Here is a 20,345-nt window from a genome sequence, read left to right as displayed (position 1 = left end):
TGTGGACTGAAGTGAGTAGTGTTGTGAGTGTGATTTTAAAATAGGTTTGCTCACCGAACACCAAAACAAGATGTCTAGTAATTGTCAGCTTGCATGCCAGCCAATTAGGCAACTCTTGATAAAGGATTACATCACAAGATACTCAATGATTTTAATCAATGGTCACTAGTACCTGGGCTGACAAGACATCATAGCAACCCTCTGGTCCTGCGCTAATGCAACCAAGGACTGCAGTAGTGCATTAATATTTTGGGGTAGACCTTGCCGTCTTGTCTTGTGTTCCAGGTATGATACAATAAAGCTTTTCTTCCTCGATGAATCATATATTTATTAATAAAGTGTGATTCGGTGCAGTATAATTTTTTCATATTTTGGAAATCCTATATTTGCACATTACATTAAGAATGAAAGCTCTAGGTCTTATCTGGAATGGTTTCTATGGGGTTCCTATGCGGGCAAAGAGTTTTAATGGTCCACACAATGTCGGGCCTTCTTTCTTATGTCTCAGCATCCTTGGATGCCATATGGGACGTGTCTGCCTGAACTACCAACTTTCGTTTCCATTGTATTGAAGCACAATAAACCCTACACACATGTTAATATTATTGGGCCTCATCGATGAGGAGCCGCTTGAGTTATGTGGTATAGTGACGTACATTACTTATATCATAGCACACCCATCTCGCATTGGACGACTCCCTAAGAGAGCAAAGTTGATTAATCAAAGCTATTAATGCTTGAATTTATTTCCGACACTAGCGGTTACCCTAGGACTCATTCATTTCACTTCATATTTCTTTGCTTAGTGTACCTCAATATTAAATGCATATCAGTCTTGACCCTTTAACCCATAGGGTTGCAGGTGTTCCTTTTCAAAGGGGGCTCGTCATAGCAATGTGGACTGATATGAATCTTGGGGTGCGGCTTGCATTCATTTGCATTTGGTTGGTTCTTCTGTGTAATGACCGAAACAAGATAAAAATCAATGGCAAACAGTGCACCGAGAGTAATTATCAGAGGTTAAGTTTTCTTCAAGCATTTCCAGGCATATTTTTGTTGTCTAAATGAGCCTTCCTACGTGGGAGATGTTTACCTAAACTATCATGTAGCTTGTTGTGCCAGATGTAGGCATCGAGAAAGTGGCAAATGCTTATGAATAGACATAGAGGGCAGGCGCGCAACGCCCATTGGGCTCAAAGGGCTTCAGCCCCACCCCAGTCGCGTGTGTCAGCCGGGGCTGAGACAGCTTCTCAGGCTGGCTACTGTCTTATTGCAATTCAGAAAAGGGGGTGGTGATGAACAGAGTGTCTGAATTAAGCAGACCACTCTTACCCAGTCCAAAGATCAGGGCTTGATCCATCACCGTTATTTAGCTCACTGCCCCATCCCAGCTCAGAACCTGGCTATATGCAAATTAGTCTGTCCCTGGCCCAGTGCATCATGGGAACAGAGCAGACCAAACTACCAAGCCAATTCTTCACCAGAAAGGAGACAAGCTACCGGGGACCGGTTTCTGGCATTTCAGCCTCATCGGCCCGGCTTGCTTGAATCCTGATGGAGCAGTGAGCAAGGGACTCATGTCTGAGTATACCCTGCCACACCTATAGTGGCCAAAAACGATTCAGAAAAGGGGGTGGTGATGAACAGAGTGTCTGAATTAAGCAGACCACTCTTACCCAGTCCAAAGATCAGGGCTTGATCCATCACCGTTATTTAGCTCACTGCCCCATCCCAGCTCAGAACCTGGCTATATGCAAATTAGTCTGTCCCTGGCCCAGTGCATCATGGGAACAGAGCAGACCAAACTACCAAGCCAATTCTTCACCAGAAAGGAGACAAGCTACCGGGGACCGGTTTCTGGCATTTCAGCCTCGTCGGCCCGGCTTGCTTGAATCCTGATGGAGCAGTGAGCAAGGGACTCATGTCTGAGTATACCCTGCCACACCTATAGTGGCCAAAAACGATTCAGAAAAGGGGGTGGTGATGAACAGAGTGTCTGAATTAAGCAGACCACTCTTACCCAGTCCAAAGATCAGGGCTTGATCCATCACCGTTATTTAGCTCACTGCCCCATCCCAGCTCAGAACCTGGCTATATGCAAATTAGTCTGTCCCTGGCCCAGTGCATCATGGGAACAGAGCAGACCATAAGCGTGGAAGGGTATACTCAGATGTGAGTCCCTTGCTCATTGCACCATCAGGATTCAAGCAAGCCGGGCCGACGACACCTGAAATGGCAGAAACCGGTCCCGGGAAGCTTGTTTCCTTCCCAGTACAAGAATTGGCTTGGTAGTTTGGTTTGCCCTGTTCCCATCATGCACTGGAACAGGAACAGACTAATTTGCATATAGCCAAGTTCTGAGCTGGGATGGTGCAGTGAGCTAAAAAACGGTGATGGATCAAGCCCTGATCTTTGGACTGGGTAAGAGTGGTCTGCTTAATTCAGGCACTCTGTTCATCACCACCCCCTTTTCTGAATCATTTTTTCCACCATAATCGTGGAAGGGTATACTCAGATGTGAGTCCCTTGCTCATTGCACCATCAGGATTCAAGCAAGCCGGGCCGACGACGCCTGAAATGGCAGAAACCGGTCCCCGGAAGCTTGTTTCCTTCCCAGTACAAGAATTGGCTTGGTAGTTTGGTTTGCCCTGTTCCCATCATGCACTGGGACAGGAACAGACTAATTTGCATATAGCCAAGTTCTGAGCTGGGATGGTGCAGTGAGCTAAAAAACAGTGATGGATCAAGCCCTGATCTTTGGACTGGGTAAGAGTGGTCTGCTTAATTCAGGCACTCTGTTCATCACCACCCCCTTTTCTGAATCATACTGTCTTATTGCAGCCGCACCAGAGTACTTCACAGGTCTTTAAAAGACCATTTACTTGTTAACGAGGCTTTGTTGTGTTTTCACCCCTACTTTAGAGCCCCTGCAGCTCCACTCTGCCTTTTGCTGGAAGACTTACCCTCCCCCCCCCCCCCCGAAATTTGTATTAGTCCCCCCCCCCCTCTAGTTGTGACTCTGATAGAGGGTGAGAGGAAAAATGAAAGCAAAAGAAAATGAGCCCTTGAGTGGATGGTCTGTCAAAAGCGTCAAGAGAACCCCTGGCGGAAACAGGAGCTCTACAAATATGCCTATTGTATTATAAAGGAGTGAGTGAGGTGGTGGAAACTAAATAAGCAACTTAGAGGATGGCTTGTCTGAGGATGTAGTTATGGAATGGTGTAGGCTAGATATGTGGGGACATTTCTCATTGAATTGTGGAACTATGTAAAACATTGCAGTGCCGAACCCCATGCAGACACCCATTTGTTTTTGAAAATGTCAAGGTTGAGTTTTGAGGAAAACTGGTGTTTATGTGGCAAAAATTAAAGAATAGTATTTGAAGGCACAACTTAGCATATATTTAGAAAAGGCACGCTATTGGTTGAGAGCATTTCCAAAAATACTTAAATCTGGCATTTTAATGATGTTCCATGCTGGTTTGGGAACCGCTAAATCACATTTTGCTTCGGCATCTAAAAGCTTATGCTGGTATGGCTTCGATTTCATCCACATTAACTATTTTTGGTAATATTATCATTCAATGAATCAATCAATTAGGGTTTTGTATAGCGCGGATACTCACCCGTGAGGGTCTCAAGGCGCATCATTGCCACTATTGACTGTGGCCTGAGTCTGTAAAATTGGGGGAACCTTAAGTGTATGTCTACTTTCTGAACCCGTACTATCTCTGGAACATGAGTGAGTAGTTCTGATATCTAAGCCTGTAATGTTTGCATATCTCCATGACTTGATGTTAAAATGTGTGTAAAGTATCATTTTTCATCCTGTACCGTCCACATAGACTCTCGATCTTGTAAAATGACAGAAAAGCTACTAGCATGACGTAAGATGGAAAACATAAGGTGCCCAAAAGTTGAAATAGAAGGAACTGCTGTTTTTGCGAAAATATTTCCGCAAAAGAAAGCTCTCCTGACTCTGTGGACATGGCCAATATACACATAGAGCCCCCGAAACAGTCATCTGCTGCAACAAGCAATCTGTGTTAGTGTTCTGTACCTCTGCACGTTTCTAGACACAAGCATGCTTAGGAAAAGTGTTGGTGTCCTTAGCTCATGGATTTGCTGGGAGCTGGGTTTCAACATAGGCCACCTACCATTCATACAGTCTTCCAGCTGCATGGTCACACTCCTTCCTGCAAGGGCTCTGACAAGTCAGATTGCTTCAAGAACAGACTAGTGGTTGAATTGAGCTGTATTAGATTAGTATAACATTATATTAAATAGTTGAATCTGCATTTTGAGAAATAGTAGGTGGCCATGTCCAATTCCATGCATATATATTGTTTGAATTTTCTATAAGACCTTTGACTTTTAGTTGATTTGCTTAGATACATTGCATTAAAAAGAACAGTTAGTCACATTGTCACATTATCTTGGAAGTGAACTCCCTTAAACAGTCCTAGGGCGGAGCAGGCTTTCCCACCGCACCATGAAAGTACTAGAATATGTAATGAGTGTCCTTTTAAAAATTGTTTGTAAAATTTGACTTTCAACCACTTTATTAGAAAAGTGTGCTCTAAAATGCACCTGTTTTTTTGCTACCTCGATTCCTTTTTCAACAGGGTTGTCCACATGCGTTGTCCACTTAAACGGGCAACTTGGGTGGAGCATAGGATGAGACTGCTAATTTTCTCTGTTTGCATTATGAAACCTTGCTTAGCTACTGGTGACATTTGTAACGTTGGTGCCTTATTCTGTGCCACAAATAGGGGTGTATGATAAATTCCACTCCGCCGGCGGAATTCGCCGAGTTTAGCCCACTCCGTGTTATGCTTTTAATGTAGTGTTCGGGTGAAACACCCCCAACTGCCGCTGCTTGGAGAAGTTTTTTCTCACGTGAATCTCACCAACGCTAAGTTGGCAAGTGCAAGCGAGAATTGGCATCCCCTACCGACTACTCGCAGACAGAAAGCTGCTGCTAGAGTTGAAAATCTACTCGAGTGGCAGCAAAGAAGCAGAGCACTCTGGCACACCACGTACTGCCGTTCCGTGCTGATTTGCAGCACGGAACAAGCTCACGGAGCTTGTTCCGCGCGAGCAGTGGGACTTGCCGATTGTGCTTGCTTGCGTAACTCCGCGAAAGCCCGCTGCGTTTTCGTGTAACTTTGCGGAATTCCACGGAGTAAAACTCCGTGAGTTTTGCCCACCCTTAGTCACAAGTTGTCATTCTGGGTAGGTTAGTGCCTTGTTTGCACTCAGGGGTTAAGCCTGGTTTAACAGTTTCTTAGAATAGCTTACTGGTCTCTGAGCGCTTCATTTTGTTTCAGAATTTTATTGAACTTCTGAAAAAATTATTCTATGGTGTTGCTGTCCCCACGCCATCTTATTCACCACTGGGCATAGATGCACTGGGTTACTTTTGCGATTTATTTTGTAAAATATGAATTTTAGTTAAGATCAAGTTTGGCTTAAGCAGAGAATATACCCCTGACTCAGCTCGTACCATTTTAGGGAAATTTATAAAATCTTACAAGGTGGTGGGCTCTGTCAGTTTGTGGTACGAAAAACACACTCCTTGTAGGATTCAGAAAACTACCGTGTTGCAAGTCCTGATTGCAGAGCTCACTGTTATATTTTTTCTGACTTATAAATCATCCAAGTGCTTTGTACCAGTTATTGATTGTGTTAATCTGAAACAAGCCTATCTCTAGATAACTTTCTGTTTATCTTTCCTATTTATTTTATTTTGATGTGCATTGATAGGGTATTCTACCGTGTTCCACCAATTACAGCAAACTATCTCCTACCTACTATTTTTTCCCCCTGGGTGGAGATGAAACCGTATTCTGTATATTTTGTTTCAAAAACGCATTTTCTCCCACCTGATGCTTTTAATTTCAAATTTTGAGCTTTTTTGCTCAGCCTATGCTCTAATGACTAGGATTGTTGATCTCTAAATAGTAATTGTGGTATTTCTCGTTTTCTTTGAAGGTATTATCCAGCGAGATTTGTCCCCAATGGAAACTGAGATTGTAGGTCTAAGGAAAAGCAGAAGTGATCGCCTGCGACAAGGAGATTTTGAGCTATCGGACGTTTTCTATTTCTCAAAGAAAGGATTTGAAGCCATCGTTGAAGATGAGGTCACCCAGAGATTCTCCTCTGAGGAGCTAGTCTCCTGGAATCTTCTCACCCGGACTAACAACAACAACTTCCAGTTCATAAGCTATCGTGTTACCATGATTTGGGTGCTGGGGGTCATAATACGTTATGGAATCCTTCTTCCTTTGCGGTAAGCTGAAATTAGGAAGGTTGCTGCAAAAAGAAAAGAATTACGTTTTAGTTAAATATGCCAACCGACATTTCTTGTAATTTGGTGATGATGGCATGTCTTAAGCGTTTCCATCGAGTTGCACATAGTTTTACATCAACATATGACCTGACAAACAAACTTTTACTATATTTCCTACACTTTTCTGCTGGTGTGGGCAATGAATATCAAACAGGTTTCTGTAATGTAGAATGCCAAATAGCATCAATGCGAACTGAAATGTGATATTTTGATAGAACAGGAAAGTACTGTTCGTTTAACAGCAAGGGGCAAATGTATTATTCATAAAAGGGAAACTTGACCTGCTTATTTCTGGTCAGAAGCCTCACCTCTGACAGGTGTCATCCTTCCAGACAATGCCTGCTGATCCCTCTCCTTCTAAACTACACTCCACCCTCTGTCCACATCTGGAAAACACTTCCACTTAACACCACCATTTTTTTGTATCTACCCAGACGCCTACCTTTTTGTTGTGCCTGCACCTTTTTTTGACACTTAAATATTCTGGGCGATCTACACTTATCACAACAATAGTTTTTTATTGAAGTCCGCACCCCATCTCAAGTAGCAATTATTTGGGAAGTCAGATCCTTACTGCCAGAATGCCCTCTGGGTGGTTGTGTAATGTAGGACTATGAGATTATGAAATAAACCCCAATATTTCTACTGTTTGATTAACATCACTGTGCGTCACAAAGTCTGCCATGACACTGGGATAATGTGTGGCCAGCACTGAAGTAAGCTCAGCTTTTCCCATTATTATTCACTCCTCCGAGTAGTTATCTGTGTCTGTCGCATTGATCTGCTCCTTACAGGCACCTTGATGTGGGCTCCCAGACATTTTGATAGTTGTGACTCCCATCAATACATTGGATTTGGAGAGTAGTGCCTCTCCTCTCAAACACTCGCGTTGGTGTAAAAGAAGACACTCCAGAGTTGGGGCACTAAGGAAGCAAGAAATATGCCCACGTTGTGTAAGCGTTGGATAGAGAGGGAGCTTGATCCATGGTTTATTAAGGGATGATAACTGTAGGGGTGGTGGCGCCACTTAGCCCACAATGGGAATTGGTTACCTGCCACGTTTTATGTTAATGGATAGTCATATTTCCCCCTACTTTATTGATATGTAATTTCTAAAGCGCAACAGTTGCCCAAAATTGGACGTCTTGCCACTGGATACCCCTACAGAGGGATAGGGAGCAATAGCACTAGGAAATAAAGACATACGTTTTAAGATAATCGAAAGCACAGTAAAAGATAGGATGGAGTGTAGAGAGAAAGGAAGAAAGTAAAGAAGAGATTTCCAAGCTATGAGGAGACAAGCAGAAACAGAACAAAGATGCCTCGTAGGCTGGTAGTGGGAGAACAACATCTGGATATACAGAGATATAGTCTGATGCAGTGTTTGATGACGTAGGCAAAATTAATCGAAAGGGCAACCGGTCAGGAGCATTTGAATGAGCTCAAATTTCATAGTGTTTCTTAAGAGTAAGAATACGACGAGCTGCAGAATTCTGGATAATCTGAAGCTGATGGATAAGGGATGTAGTTGGAGCATGAAAAAGAAAATGACAGTAATCAAGATGAGATTATATGATTGTAGGAAGTAGAGGTAGAATATTTTTGAGAATTTTTAGAAAGTAGAAAAATCTCCCTAATGTGACATGTAGTGCTGCAGATGACAGTGAGGTCACCACCAGAATAAAAACAAAGGTCAAGGCAGATCATTATTGTAATGGTTAGAAATAGGGATCTTGGGTCTAGACCAGATACTCTTTAACCATGTCTCCTTGCCTAATCTCATGTGGGAAGTCAGACCGGTTGAGAGAGGACTAAGACTGGAGATTATGTTCCTATGTAGAACCAGTAGATTCACCTTACTGTAAACAATGTTGCTGGTGGTACCTTTCATCAAATGGTCAGCTCCCTGTGCCAGGCCTGTGTGCATTTATTCTGCTGCCTGAACTCCCTTTATATGCATCTGCTTCATATTGGCACCACTGCCCCATGCTCATAGAGTTCGTCACAGGACAACATGAGGTGAAGACTCAATGTGTGCTTCATGAAATTAAACGGAAAGAAGGCTGCAGGGGGAGAATTGAAATGCAAACCAGCACTCGGTAGTGCTTGTTCAAAGCTAGAAACTAGTTTCCATAGGTGACTACAGATAAAGAATGTTTGTACTATAACATGCAATATAACTCATCACAAAGTATGTCCCTGAGCATCTCAAAACTTCTTTGCAAAGAGTAACAATGTGAAATGTAGTTTGTCACTACAGCTGTGTTGAATAGTAGAAGAAGTCTGTGTTCTTCGTTTCTTATTTAGCTCTCCCCAGGGAACACTTGTCCTCTTATTTCTCCTGTTCCCATCCATCCTTTATTCTTTTTCGACAAAAAAGAATACATGCAAAATGTACTGAAAATAATGTTTCACATCATGAAGACAAAGCATTGTGAAACCAAGCTGCTGTTGCCCTTCTATGTATGTCCCTGCACATCTCTCAATGTGTTAAGTTTCATAACTGGGTGTTGCAGTGCCCGCGTATCTCAGGTGGTATATTATGCTGGAGAATCTCCTGCCACAAAGGCTGGTCACAAGAATGCGTTAAATAGGAAATTTTCAATGCATCGAACTACAATAATCCTCATATTTGGTCAGAGATTAACTGCCATGCATCCATCGGCTTCAATCACTTTTGGTTGTCCGATATTTTTAATCCAAAAAGTAGTTTTTCTCTTTTCTATACATCGATAAAAGTTGAAAGCGCACTCGTTTCGGTTTACGGATACGCTGCTTTCTGGGAGCTGGGTGTTTCCAAAGTTCACCTCTTATGAGACATTGGAACTAATAGTTGAATGTGTGGTTGGGAGGGTGACCATATAGTTGAGGAAGCATCAAGATATGAGTGGCATGGTAGTAATTCCTGAAATCAGGTAGTGCTAACCCTCCTTCTTCGCTTGGTAATTGGAGGTTTTTAAGACTGATCCTTGTGTATCGTTCTTGCAGAGAAAGCTGATAATTAAACTGTCTAATTTAATGAAGAAGTTTGTCTCATAAAGTATATATGGCAGCGTGGAGAATAGCAAGACTAACAATGGTAGAATGCTCATTTTAATAAATGCAACTTTCCCTATTATTGATGGCGGTAGATTCTTTCATCCCTCTAATACACCTTTAAACTTGGAGATTACTGGTTTATAATTTAGGTAATAGAGTTCTTAAACATTTTCAGCTACTCAGATACCCAAATATTTTATTGGCTTTTTCAGAGAGTTAATGGCCAAAAGGAAGGCAATTCATGGGAAGTTGTATTAAATAAGAGTATTTCTGTTTTACTTTATTTACTTTATAGCCCCCTAGCTTTGAGAATTCTTCCGGAGATAAAAGGCATCCCTGTTGGGTTCCACATCAGATAATGATTTCTTTTGTTGCAGATCCATTTACTATTATTGTGGCTATTGCCCCTTCATATAGAGCTATTGTAACTCAAACTAGTAGAGCTGTAAATCCTTTTGTCTGTAATGCTCTGTACATGAAGCCGTATGCGTGGCTATCGTTTTCGCAAAAAATTTATAATCCCCATTTAATGGTGTAATAGGGCTATATGAGTTGAGTTGTTGTGGGTCTTTACTTTTTTTCAAAATAATTATTAGCACTCCTTTACGAAAGGGTGATGACATCTTGCTTCTGCTTACAATATCATTAAAAAGGAGTGTTGAAGGATTTTTAAATTCTTCTATTCAAATTTTATTCCCTTCAGCTGGGAACCCGTCTTTGCTTCAGGCTTTTTCTTTAGCAAAAAAAAAAAACCCTTTCTTTAGCAAGGGTTTTTATGATAAAATCTATTTGATCTTAGATAAATGGCCGTAATAATGCTGCAGACTGTAATGCGTTCAATACAGGCAACTTTAATCTTCTTACCTATTCTACTATCTCTGTATCTGGGGTTTATTTGCTCCTGGCAAAGATGACATAAAATGACTCCAATGCCTTCTCCATAGCTGATGGGTCAGATGGTAAACCGCTATTGTCATCTATGTTTTGGGTTACCGTATTAGTAATCAAGAAAGTTTTAGTTTGCCAGGCTAAGAGTTTGTCTACAGATTCCCTATCCTCATAAACCTGCTGCCCGATGTTGTATGAATACAGTAGTTATTTTTAAATAAATAAGACTTTAGTTTTTTTAGATTCTTCTCATCGAACAATATTATTTTGTCTGTTGCATAAATTGAGCGTGTTCGGAGTTAGATAAATTATTTAGCAATAGCTGTGATTTGGATGCTTACATTTTCTTCATTTGTGAAGATAATGCACTGGTTTCTCCTCTTATTGTGACATTATACGCCTCCCAAGTATTCCCACAAGCTGCGGTCCTAGCATTTTCTGCACAATAAGTTTTGTTCAATCTTTTATTTGCTCTACAAGTTGAGGATTTGTGCATGGTGTCCTATTCAGTTTCAAATTTCGAAGTTGTCAGATTTATGGTGATAGAGCGCGCGAGGTCACCCAGCCAATAATTTCGCCGTTTCCGGCTTCGGGCCCATATACTTTCAATTCACAATATTCATTGACAGGGCGACTTCACGGGCTGCTACCAATTTGTGTGAATTCCCTACTGTTATTACTCAGTGTACCCGACTTACCATCCACCGACACGGGTACCTATGACCTCAACGGATCAGGGAGCTAGCTGTAAAAGGAAAGGCAGCAAATGCAAATTCAAATGACATTCAATACTGTTGTAAAATGACCACGGACAACTGGAAGTTTTAAAAGCTTTATCTAAAGTTCGTTTTCATCAAGCATCAAACTTACAAGAATAAGGCAATCAATAACCAAGATAATGAAAAGTACATAACTATAGAGAAATAAAGTCAGTGTAATCATGGAAATGCTAATATGAGATGCAACAGAGAAACCGCTATAAATTTAAGGCAACAATTCTTTAGATAGTTTAAGTAAGGCCGTTCTAGACCATATCAGAAGATGACAAACTGCAATGCAAAATATGATTTCTAAAAGGTAGGGTAACATGAGAACACGTTATGAAAATATGCAAATGACTTTACGTTTCAATAGTTGCGGCAAAAGCATGGAAAATCAACATGTGCAAGGTGTCTCTTTATTGAAGCAAAAGACAGAAAAATAGAAAGGTGCAAGTTTAAAGAACTTAGAGCAGTATTTACCTAGACTGGTGTGGAAACCAAACCCTGGCCACGGGTCAGTTAAGGACAGGAAAACCTCAAGGAAGGATACCCCTCAAAGGACAGCAGGTGTAGAATGGACACCCAGGACAGGACAGGATACCCTCAGATTAGGAATCAGGACAGGACCTCAGGACAGGACAGCAAACCCTCAGGACAGGACCGCTCAGGACAGGACCGCACCCGCAGTTTGGAAGCAACGCCTGCGCTCCACCCTCTCTGCAGCTATCGATCAAGACCCCGATTGGGTCAGCGAAACTCCCAGCAAAGTGCTTCGCCAGCACTTTAAGGTTCAGTAGAAACCTTAGTCTATGGTCAATTTCTGACAGAGTGCTCCGCAGCGCTCTGTATCTTCAGTCACCTATTGAGTACGATGGGTCAGTGACAGGTCAGCTAAACCAGACAAGTCGGACAATTTCCCTAGGTGAACCCAGGGTAGTTATACTCTTTTGGGGCAGGGTACCACCCCCCAATGTTGCAAAGTGTCAGAATCCCTCAATTTGGATTGGTCCTAAGGTAGGATTTGGGTAACACACCAATCAAAACACACTATTTGGATGCCTAATTTACATTTCTGGGTACCGCCTAGCAAGATTGGGGTTCCCATGAGAAACTGCAGGAAAATACAATAGCAAATTTTACATTGTTGCGGAATAGGGACACATGACTCCGTTCTGCTGGGTTTGCAGGTCAGTTCTCAGGAGCATCTTGCCCATCCCTGCCAGCTGGCCAAGTTCCATCAGCCAAGGTTGTCAGTTCCCCAGACAGAGGAGCATGCGCAGAAAGGCCCTCCAAGATGGCATTTGGCTCAGTTAGACCCCCATTTCCCGCGGTACATGAAAAGTAAGCGAGAACAAATTAATACATAGAAATAACATTATGGAAACACATCACAGGGTTTGTACTTTCAACTTATCACTATAAAATATACTTATGCAGTCTAAATGTTAGCTACATATAACAGGCACAAGAGCAGTGGCATGAGCAGTACCACGTTACGGGCAAAGCTATGTATTACGCATGCGCATAAATTTCCCTCCAACTCTGCAGACACGTCAGGACACGTGAATGTGGCTGACGCATGCGCAGTAACTAAATACAAGCGGCGGCCATATTAAATGACTCGAGCAAATTATTTTAGTAAAACACATAGGCAAGCGTCAAGAAACCTCGTTTAAACATAAAGGAAACGTTAGTAAAACGTACACATTATTACTTTGTTACACATAGACGAGGTTCATGAATTCGGCAAGTCGCAAAATATGCGAAGCTTTGCTTCATCAATCCCCTCTTTGATGATATTTACTATCATCACAAAAATAAATGGAACCAGATGCCAACTTTCTTTCACACTTTATACAACTCTATCTCTTCCAGCAATCGCTCTAGCTTCTCTCTTTCAGTTTTGGTAGGGTGAGAACTTTTCACCTTTTTATAGATCTGATTATTCATCTCTTCTAATTCAAGCTCATCCACACTTCGTTTCACCCCTCTTGCATTCACTTCATGCTTTCTGGTGTGCTTACAACATTTGCAACAGACAAATATGAAAAATAGGATGAGACCTATAATTCCAATTGGCATCAGTACCTTGAACAATAAGCTTTTACCTACGCTAGCAAGCCAATGACCTACATTTGAGAGACCATCTACCAGTCTCTTCCAGGCACTATCAACCTCGAGTGGTTTGAGTTCCTTTGCCAAATTAGTAATGTTTTTCACGTATCTTTTAAGCTGTACACTTTTGTCCGGAATATAAGTGCAACAATGTTGCGCCTTCAACATCCGGCATACTCCGCCCTCTTTCGCCAATAAGGTATCAAGAGCAAGTCGATTCTGCAAAACCATTGATCTGATCGCAACCATTTCGGTATTGACCAGCAGAAATCCATGAGCTGTGTCAGTAGACAACACATCCACTATAGTGGACAATTTGCAAATTCTGTGAGTGTTCAGAACCACTCCCACTCCAGGTATCAATGCACTGAAAATACTACCCATAATTTCACCTATACTTTCTCTTTTACTACGCACTAAGCTATTAATATTTTCACTGCTTCCAGCAACTCCATTCACATGGTATATTTTCGGGAAGACAATGCCAAAGTAGCAGCTTCCATACCAGTGATCCGGCAATTTGAAATAAGCCTTGTCCCCACAAATATAATAAATTCCAGGAAACACAGGCTCTGACCCATTTTTGAAACCCCAACCTCCAATTACCTTGTAATTATGTTCGCATTCACTGGAACCAATGAAAATGTTATTATAATAGCTAGTCTTCTCGCGGTGAAGACATAGCTTGCCTTTCTTTTCAAAATCCAGCAACAGAGCAGGACCCGCCCCACCAGTTGAGGTGCCTTCCATGTTCTCTGCCCATCTTGGCCTTTTCTGACTTTCGTCATTTGCCTTCTTTTGTATTTTAATTCTCCTTTTCTCTGCCATGTTCAGGAACATCTTTTCCTGCTCACGCAAAGAACAAGTCAAGTTATCTCTGTGTGCGTCAGCTATGTCGATATTACCTATAGTCAGAAAGTAGTCTCCCATATATCGTATTACGTCACTTTTGGTATGTACAGGATTCAAGTTCCCACGTATGGGAAGTTCAGAAAAGATCACGTCATTGTTAGAGTAATAGTACTGTAACTGTCCTCTTTTGTAAAATAAACTAGCTAAAATGCTACAGGAGATTCCATATGTCAGCGGCAAGTGATGGTATGTCACGCCTTCAGCTACAGAGGTAGGTAGCTTCATGCAGACATAGCAATCTTCAATTTCCATAGTCTCTACATAGTGTATTAACAAGTTTGCGAAAACATTTAAGTGTGTCCTGTTCTTAACTCCATGAAAATGTAGTCCTCCCTCATCTGATGCTTCTAAGTCTTGTTTTGTTTGTCTCAGTGCTCTCTCATGTCTTGCTACACTCTGTGTTGTCAGCTCCTCACTGTCAGTATTTACAATTTCAGTAGGGACAATATTAGTATTTTTGCTTACAGCAAAGGGAATGAAAATTGTTAGTCCTATCCAAACTAATATCAGGACAACTATACTACAGACACATACCTTGCAGCAAGTTTTGCAACCGCTGCGACTAGGTCTACCATTCACGTTTGAATCAGACATTTTGGCTCAGAAGAAGTTTCTCGACCCCTCTTTGTGACTTTACACGAGTATCTTACTTTGTGCAAATTCACGGTGGCTCGTCTTCTTCTTCGTCAGAGTACTCAGGGACGGGCTCTCCGTCGCTTACGTCAGCTATATCAAGATCTTCAAGTTCTTCCAACACAAGTGTCCATTCAGGTGACTTGTACTTTTTGTTTTGTCTTTTTATTCGATCACTCCTTCTTTTGGAAGTACCTTCTTGTTGCTCTGCTATGCGAGCACTTCTCCTTTCTTCTGCGCGTTTTTCTTCCACTGTTTTTATCCTTAGTCTCAATTTCTTTACGAATCTAGGCTCAAGATGTTTTCTTTTCTTAAGTCTTTTTGTTGGGACGTGGACTTCGTTTCCTTCTCTTGCCCTTTTGTTTTCATTTACTTGTGGCAATCCTGTTTCAGTTTCTTCCTCTTCTATCTGACTAATGCCAGGGCTCGCATCTATTTCTTCTGCCTGGTTACTAATCTGGTAAATTATGTGTTTGCTCTTCTAGTGTCTCTGCCCCTGTTTCCTGAACACGTTCTTCTAATTCTATCTGATCCTGTTCAAGCACTTCGATCTCTGGATCTCTGGACTTTCTTCTGCTCGAACTATTACACTATGTCTAGTCTGTCCCTTCCCGACATCTGGAGTCAGTGGAGGAGTATCAAACACTTGCTCTGTATCCTTCACCTGTTCAGTATCGGGCACTGGCTCGGTAGCATTCACTTGTTCTGTATCAATCACGTGCTCTGTCCCTGTCTGACCTTCTCCTTCCTCAGTTTTGATGTGAATCTCAAGATTCTGAGGTTCTTCGCCTGTGCCTTTCTTTTCCTCTCTAGTCCACTCTCTACCTTCCCGAAGTCGCTCACTTGTTCGAATGGGGTCTTCAGTGAGATCAATCAAGGGAATCCACTCCTCTGGCCATATGCTTGGCAGCTCGTCTTCAGCTACTTCTGGCTCAGCTTCTTGGACCCCTTCAGCAGGCTGGGCTCTTGGTAGTTCGTTATCAACTATTCCTGGGCCAACGTCTGCTGATCCTGCAGCTTGACTGGTACTGGGCTGTACGTCGTCAGCTACTTCCGGTCTGGCTCCTGCAGAGTCCACTGCTGGACGTCCTTCTGCTTCAGGCTCCTCGTCTGGTAATACCTTCTGGGTGTGGCTGGCGTGTACCCAGCGTGGAACTCCTGCACACTTTACTGCTGTGGTAGTTACCAGGATCACCTGACGTTTTTCTCCCCACCTTGGCTCCAGGCAGCTCTTCCGAGTATGCTTCTTTATCTTGACCCAATCTCCCGGGACCAGTTTGTGGAGAGGAGTCGTTGGATTGAGGATGGCGTCTTCTCCGATCTGGCGAGAGATAGAACGCACTTGGTCACCCAATCTCTTGCAGTATTCAAGCACCAAATCATCAGTAATACTCAACAGTTTGCTTCCTGGCACCCATGCTTGTCTCATCACTCTTCCCATAATGATTTCATGGGGACTTAGGCCTGTCTTGCGATCAGGAACACTTCTGAGTCCCATCAGGACCAGGGGCAGGGCCTTCACCCAGGTCAATTTAGATGCATCACACAGTTTTGCTAGTCTGTTTTTGATAGTTCCATTTATTTGTTCCACTACCCCAGAAGCCTCTGGACGGTAGGCACAGTGAAGCTTTTGTGAAATTCCAAAGGCCTTACAGAGTTCGTCGATCACTTCATTATGAAAATGTGAGCCTTGATCTGATTCAATAGTGACTGGAACCCCGAACCTAGGTATCAGTTCTTTCAATAAACACTTAGCTACTGTTTTTGCGTCATTTTGGGGAGTAGGGAAAGCTTCCACCCACTTTGAAAATAAACAGACCATGACAAGGACATATCTCTTCCCTTCACAACGGGGCATGGTGATGAAATCAACCTGTATTCTCACAAAGGGACCCCCGGACCTCCCAATTTTTCCCAGTTCCACCACAGTCTTCTTCCCTGGGTTCATCTTTTGACATGACAGGCACCTCTGGCAGAGGGACTCTGCTACTTTCCTGAACTTTTTACTGTACCAAGTCTGTTGGAACACTAGAATCATAGCATCCCTACCAATGTGTGATCCCTCATGTATCAACCTCGCCATTGTGCTAAGCAGGTGTCTAGGTAACACAGGCATACCAGTTGGACCTATGATGACACCATCCACACGTCTTGGTCTACACCCATCTTCCTTCCATTTTTCTCTTTCTTGCCAAGGTGCCGCCTGCTGCCACTCTTTCACTTCATCCCATGTAGGCACTTCTTCAAACACCTGAAGTTGGCAGCTGGTTCCTGGCCCCCCTCGTTTTGGATTTACGATATACCGATCTCTAGCGCACCACTGGGCCACTCGATCAGCAAAATCATTTCCCAGTGATACAGTGTCCATGCTTTTCTTACGAGCAACACACTTCACCACTGCCAGTTCCTTTGGTAACTGGATTGCCTCTAAAAGGTCTTGAACAACTTTTCCATTTCGAATAGGGGTACCTGATGAAGTCAGGAACTCCCTCTGTAGCCACAACTGGCCAAAGTCATGCACAACCCCATAACAGTACTGACTGTCAGTATACACTGTTATGCGTAGGTTCTTCCCAATTTGGCAAGCTTTTATCATAGCAATTAATTCGGCTACTTGTGCAGACTTTATGTGATATAGATAACCTGCTTCTTCAATTTTCTCTAAGGAGACTACCGCATAGGCAGCACTCAGGCCTCCTTGTTCATGTCTTAGACACGAACCATCCACAAATAATTCCTTGTCATGCTCAGGCAATGGTGTTTCTTTAATGTCTGGACGTGGCTTGGTATTGAATTCTGTTAAATCAATGCAATCATGCTCATCATCCACCCCACCTTCCATATCCATTGGGTCGGGGAGTAAAGTGGCAGGGTTCAAAATACTGCACCTAATAATGTTTACATTTGCAGCACCCACAAGAATCCTCTCGTATTTAGTCAGCCGACTAGGGGTGAGATACTGAGTCTTTGTTCTGGTCAGTAAAATTACCACTCCATGTGGGACATACACAGTTACAGGGTGTCCCATGACAATGGACTCACTATGCTCTAAGCTTGCGCAGGTAGCAGCTACCGCTTTCAGACAACCTGGTAATCCAGCAGCCACTGGATCCAGGGTGGCAGAGAAATATGCCACAGGCCTTCTGGTTGTGCCATGTTCTTGAGTTAGGACCGACAACGTGCAATTATCGCGAGTGTCACAGAAAAGGGCAAAGTCCTTAGTATAGTCTGGCATTCCCAACGCAGGTGCTGTGCACAGACAATTTTGCAGTTTGGTGAAGGCTGTTAAGCTTTCATCATCCCATTCTACAATATCTGGCGTTCCTCTCTTGGTCATTTTTATCAAGGGCCTAGCTAGGACTGCAAATCCCAGAATCCACTGCCTGCAGTATCCTATCACTCCCAGGAACATTCTGATCTCTTTCTGAGTACGGGGTAACTGCATCTTTTGTATTATTCTCACTCTTTCTGATGTCACTTTCCTGACCCCTTTCTCTATCTGGTGCCCCAGATATTTTACTGATTTTGCACAGAACTGTAATTTGTCAGGGGCCACTTTATGTCCCTTCTCACACAGGTGATTCAGTAGGGCAATGGTGTCAATCACACAATCCCTATGACTTTTAGACGCCACCAAGAGGTCGTCTATGTATTGTAATAAGACAGAGTTTCCAGGCAAGACCAAAGTTTCCAAACATTTTTTCAAGATCTGATTAAAGATAGAGGGGCTCTCTGTGTACCCTTGAGGGACCCGGTTCCAGACATACACGTGACCATTGAAGGCAAATGAGAAAAGAAATTTGCTATCTGGATGCAAGGGAATGGAAAAGAATGCATGAGACAGGTCTATCACAGTGAACCACTCAGCATCCCAGGGAATCTGATACAGAATCACTGCTGGGTTCGGGACAATGGGGCAGCAGGGGACTACTATCTTGTTGACTTTTCGTAGGTCCTGCACTACTCTGTACTTGCCACTAGGCTTCTTGATACCCATAATCGGTGAGTTACATGGGCTACTCATTACTTCCTGTATGATGTTTCCTTCTAGCAATTTCTGTATTTCCAGAGTAACACCAGCTCTCACTTCTGCATTCATTCTGTAGGGTTTAGTATTAGGGTATACTGCATTGTCCTTGATGGCTATCTGTATGGGGTCCACATTTTTCATTAACCCTACATCTTTCCCAGTAAAGTCCCACACCTCTGGCTTCACTGCTTCTTGGAGTTCTTTGGGCAAATCCTGCATGGTCATTCGTTTAATTTCCGAGTCAGGTCTGACCAACATTAATTTATAAATGCCGTCTTCATCTGGGGTCTGAATTTCAACCCCCTTTGGTGTGCAAAAGATGGTACAGTTCATTTTGCACAGCAAATCACGTCCCAGTAAGTTCACTGGACTGGTGTCACAAACGACAAATCTATGCATTTCCTTAAAGTTTCCAATTGAGATCTCCATGGGCTTGGTAACAGGAGTACTAATCAATTGATTAGATACACCCACTACTTGGATTGCTTCTCCCGAGAGGGGTAGGTTTGGAACGTCCACTGTTCTCACAGTAGAACGGGTAGCGCCAGTGTCCAACAGAAAGGTGACATCATTTCCGTCAACCTTTCCTTCAATGTATGGTCTGGACTGGTCTACCGGCAAGGAGGCGCCAAGTACGCACTCCTCGTCCTCCCCTCTCAGGCCCCGTCAGTACTGATCATCACAAAGGAAGGTATCATTTAGTAGATACTGCGAAGTTGCTGCATTTCTGTTCTCATTGCTTTCCCAGACTTCTATCTCATCTCCCTCTGCTTGTTTTCCCTTGTATACTTGCTTTGGTGCTCGGGGCACCTGAACTGTTTTTACCTGTGGTTGAGTTTTTCTTGGTCTTTCTTTCTGCGTCTGTGGAGTTAAATCAGGTGTTTTGGGGTTATCATCTGGCAAGTAAGGACACTCGTTACGCCAGTGTCCAATTTCGCCGCACTGATGGCAGGGAAATTTCTTCATAGCCTCCTCCCTGCTCATTTTGGGCCGGGGCTTACCTCCTCCCCCACCCCCAGTACTTTGGTTCTGAGTGTTCTTGACCATGTTACTCAACTGTTTTTCCTGCTGTTCTGCGAGCTTCACCTGAGCCCACATGACCTTTTCCTTGAGAGCCTTTTTCTTTTCTGCCATCTCGTCCTCGCAGTACTTTGCGTACCGCAGGACCTCGTCTACCTTTTTGGTATGCCAACAGATTTTATTATCCTTTATCCACTGACAAATTTCTGGTCTTAAACCGTTTACAAACCTGTAAATGAAATGCGTCATGTCCTTCATCTCGATGTTATCTATACCACTGTATGTTTTAAACACCTGCAACAGCCTTTCATAATAGGAGTGCACTGTCTCCTCTCTTTCCTGCGTTGTTCTATCTATCCTGGTCCAATCAGTTTCCTTTGCTGGCACCTTATTTTTCAAATGCTGAATCACTTGTTCATATTTTTTCATCACTTCAATTGACGGCTCCCCTGTGTTAGAGTCCCTCGGGTACTCTTCACTAGGCCAGGCTATGGCGATCTTACACTCGGTCCATAGATCGACCGGGACCACAATGTCGAAAAACCCATCCAGGTCTTTCCACAGGCATTTTTGCACCTTTACGAACCTTTCCACT

At 43.0% G+C, this 20,345-nt stretch overlaps 1 protein-coding gene across 1 annotated transcript in view; it reads left to right on the top strand.

The window, feature by feature from the left end:
- GPAT3 (glycerol-3-phosphate acyltransferase 3) overlaps positions 1-20,345 on the top strand; it is a 487,853-nt gene that overhangs the window by 220,048 nt on the left and 247,460 nt on the right. Inside the window, exon 3 of the mRNA XM_078676298.1 lies at positions 5,995-6,292. Coding sequence (XP_078532424.1) covers positions 5,995-6,292 — 298 coding nt within the window. The remainder of the gene's footprint in view (positions 1-5,994; positions 6,293-20,345) is intronic.

The sequence above is a fragment of the Lissotriton helveticus genome, chromosome 2_1 (assembly GCF_964261635.1).
Source record: "Lissotriton helveticus chromosome 2_1, aLisHel1.1, whole genome shotgun sequence".
NCBI lineage: Eukaryota > Metazoa > Chordata > Amphibia > Caudata > Salamandridae > Lissotriton > Lissotriton helveticus.
Note: the sequence above shows the minus strand (reverse complement) of the source record. Positions and strands in the feature narration are given on the sequence as shown.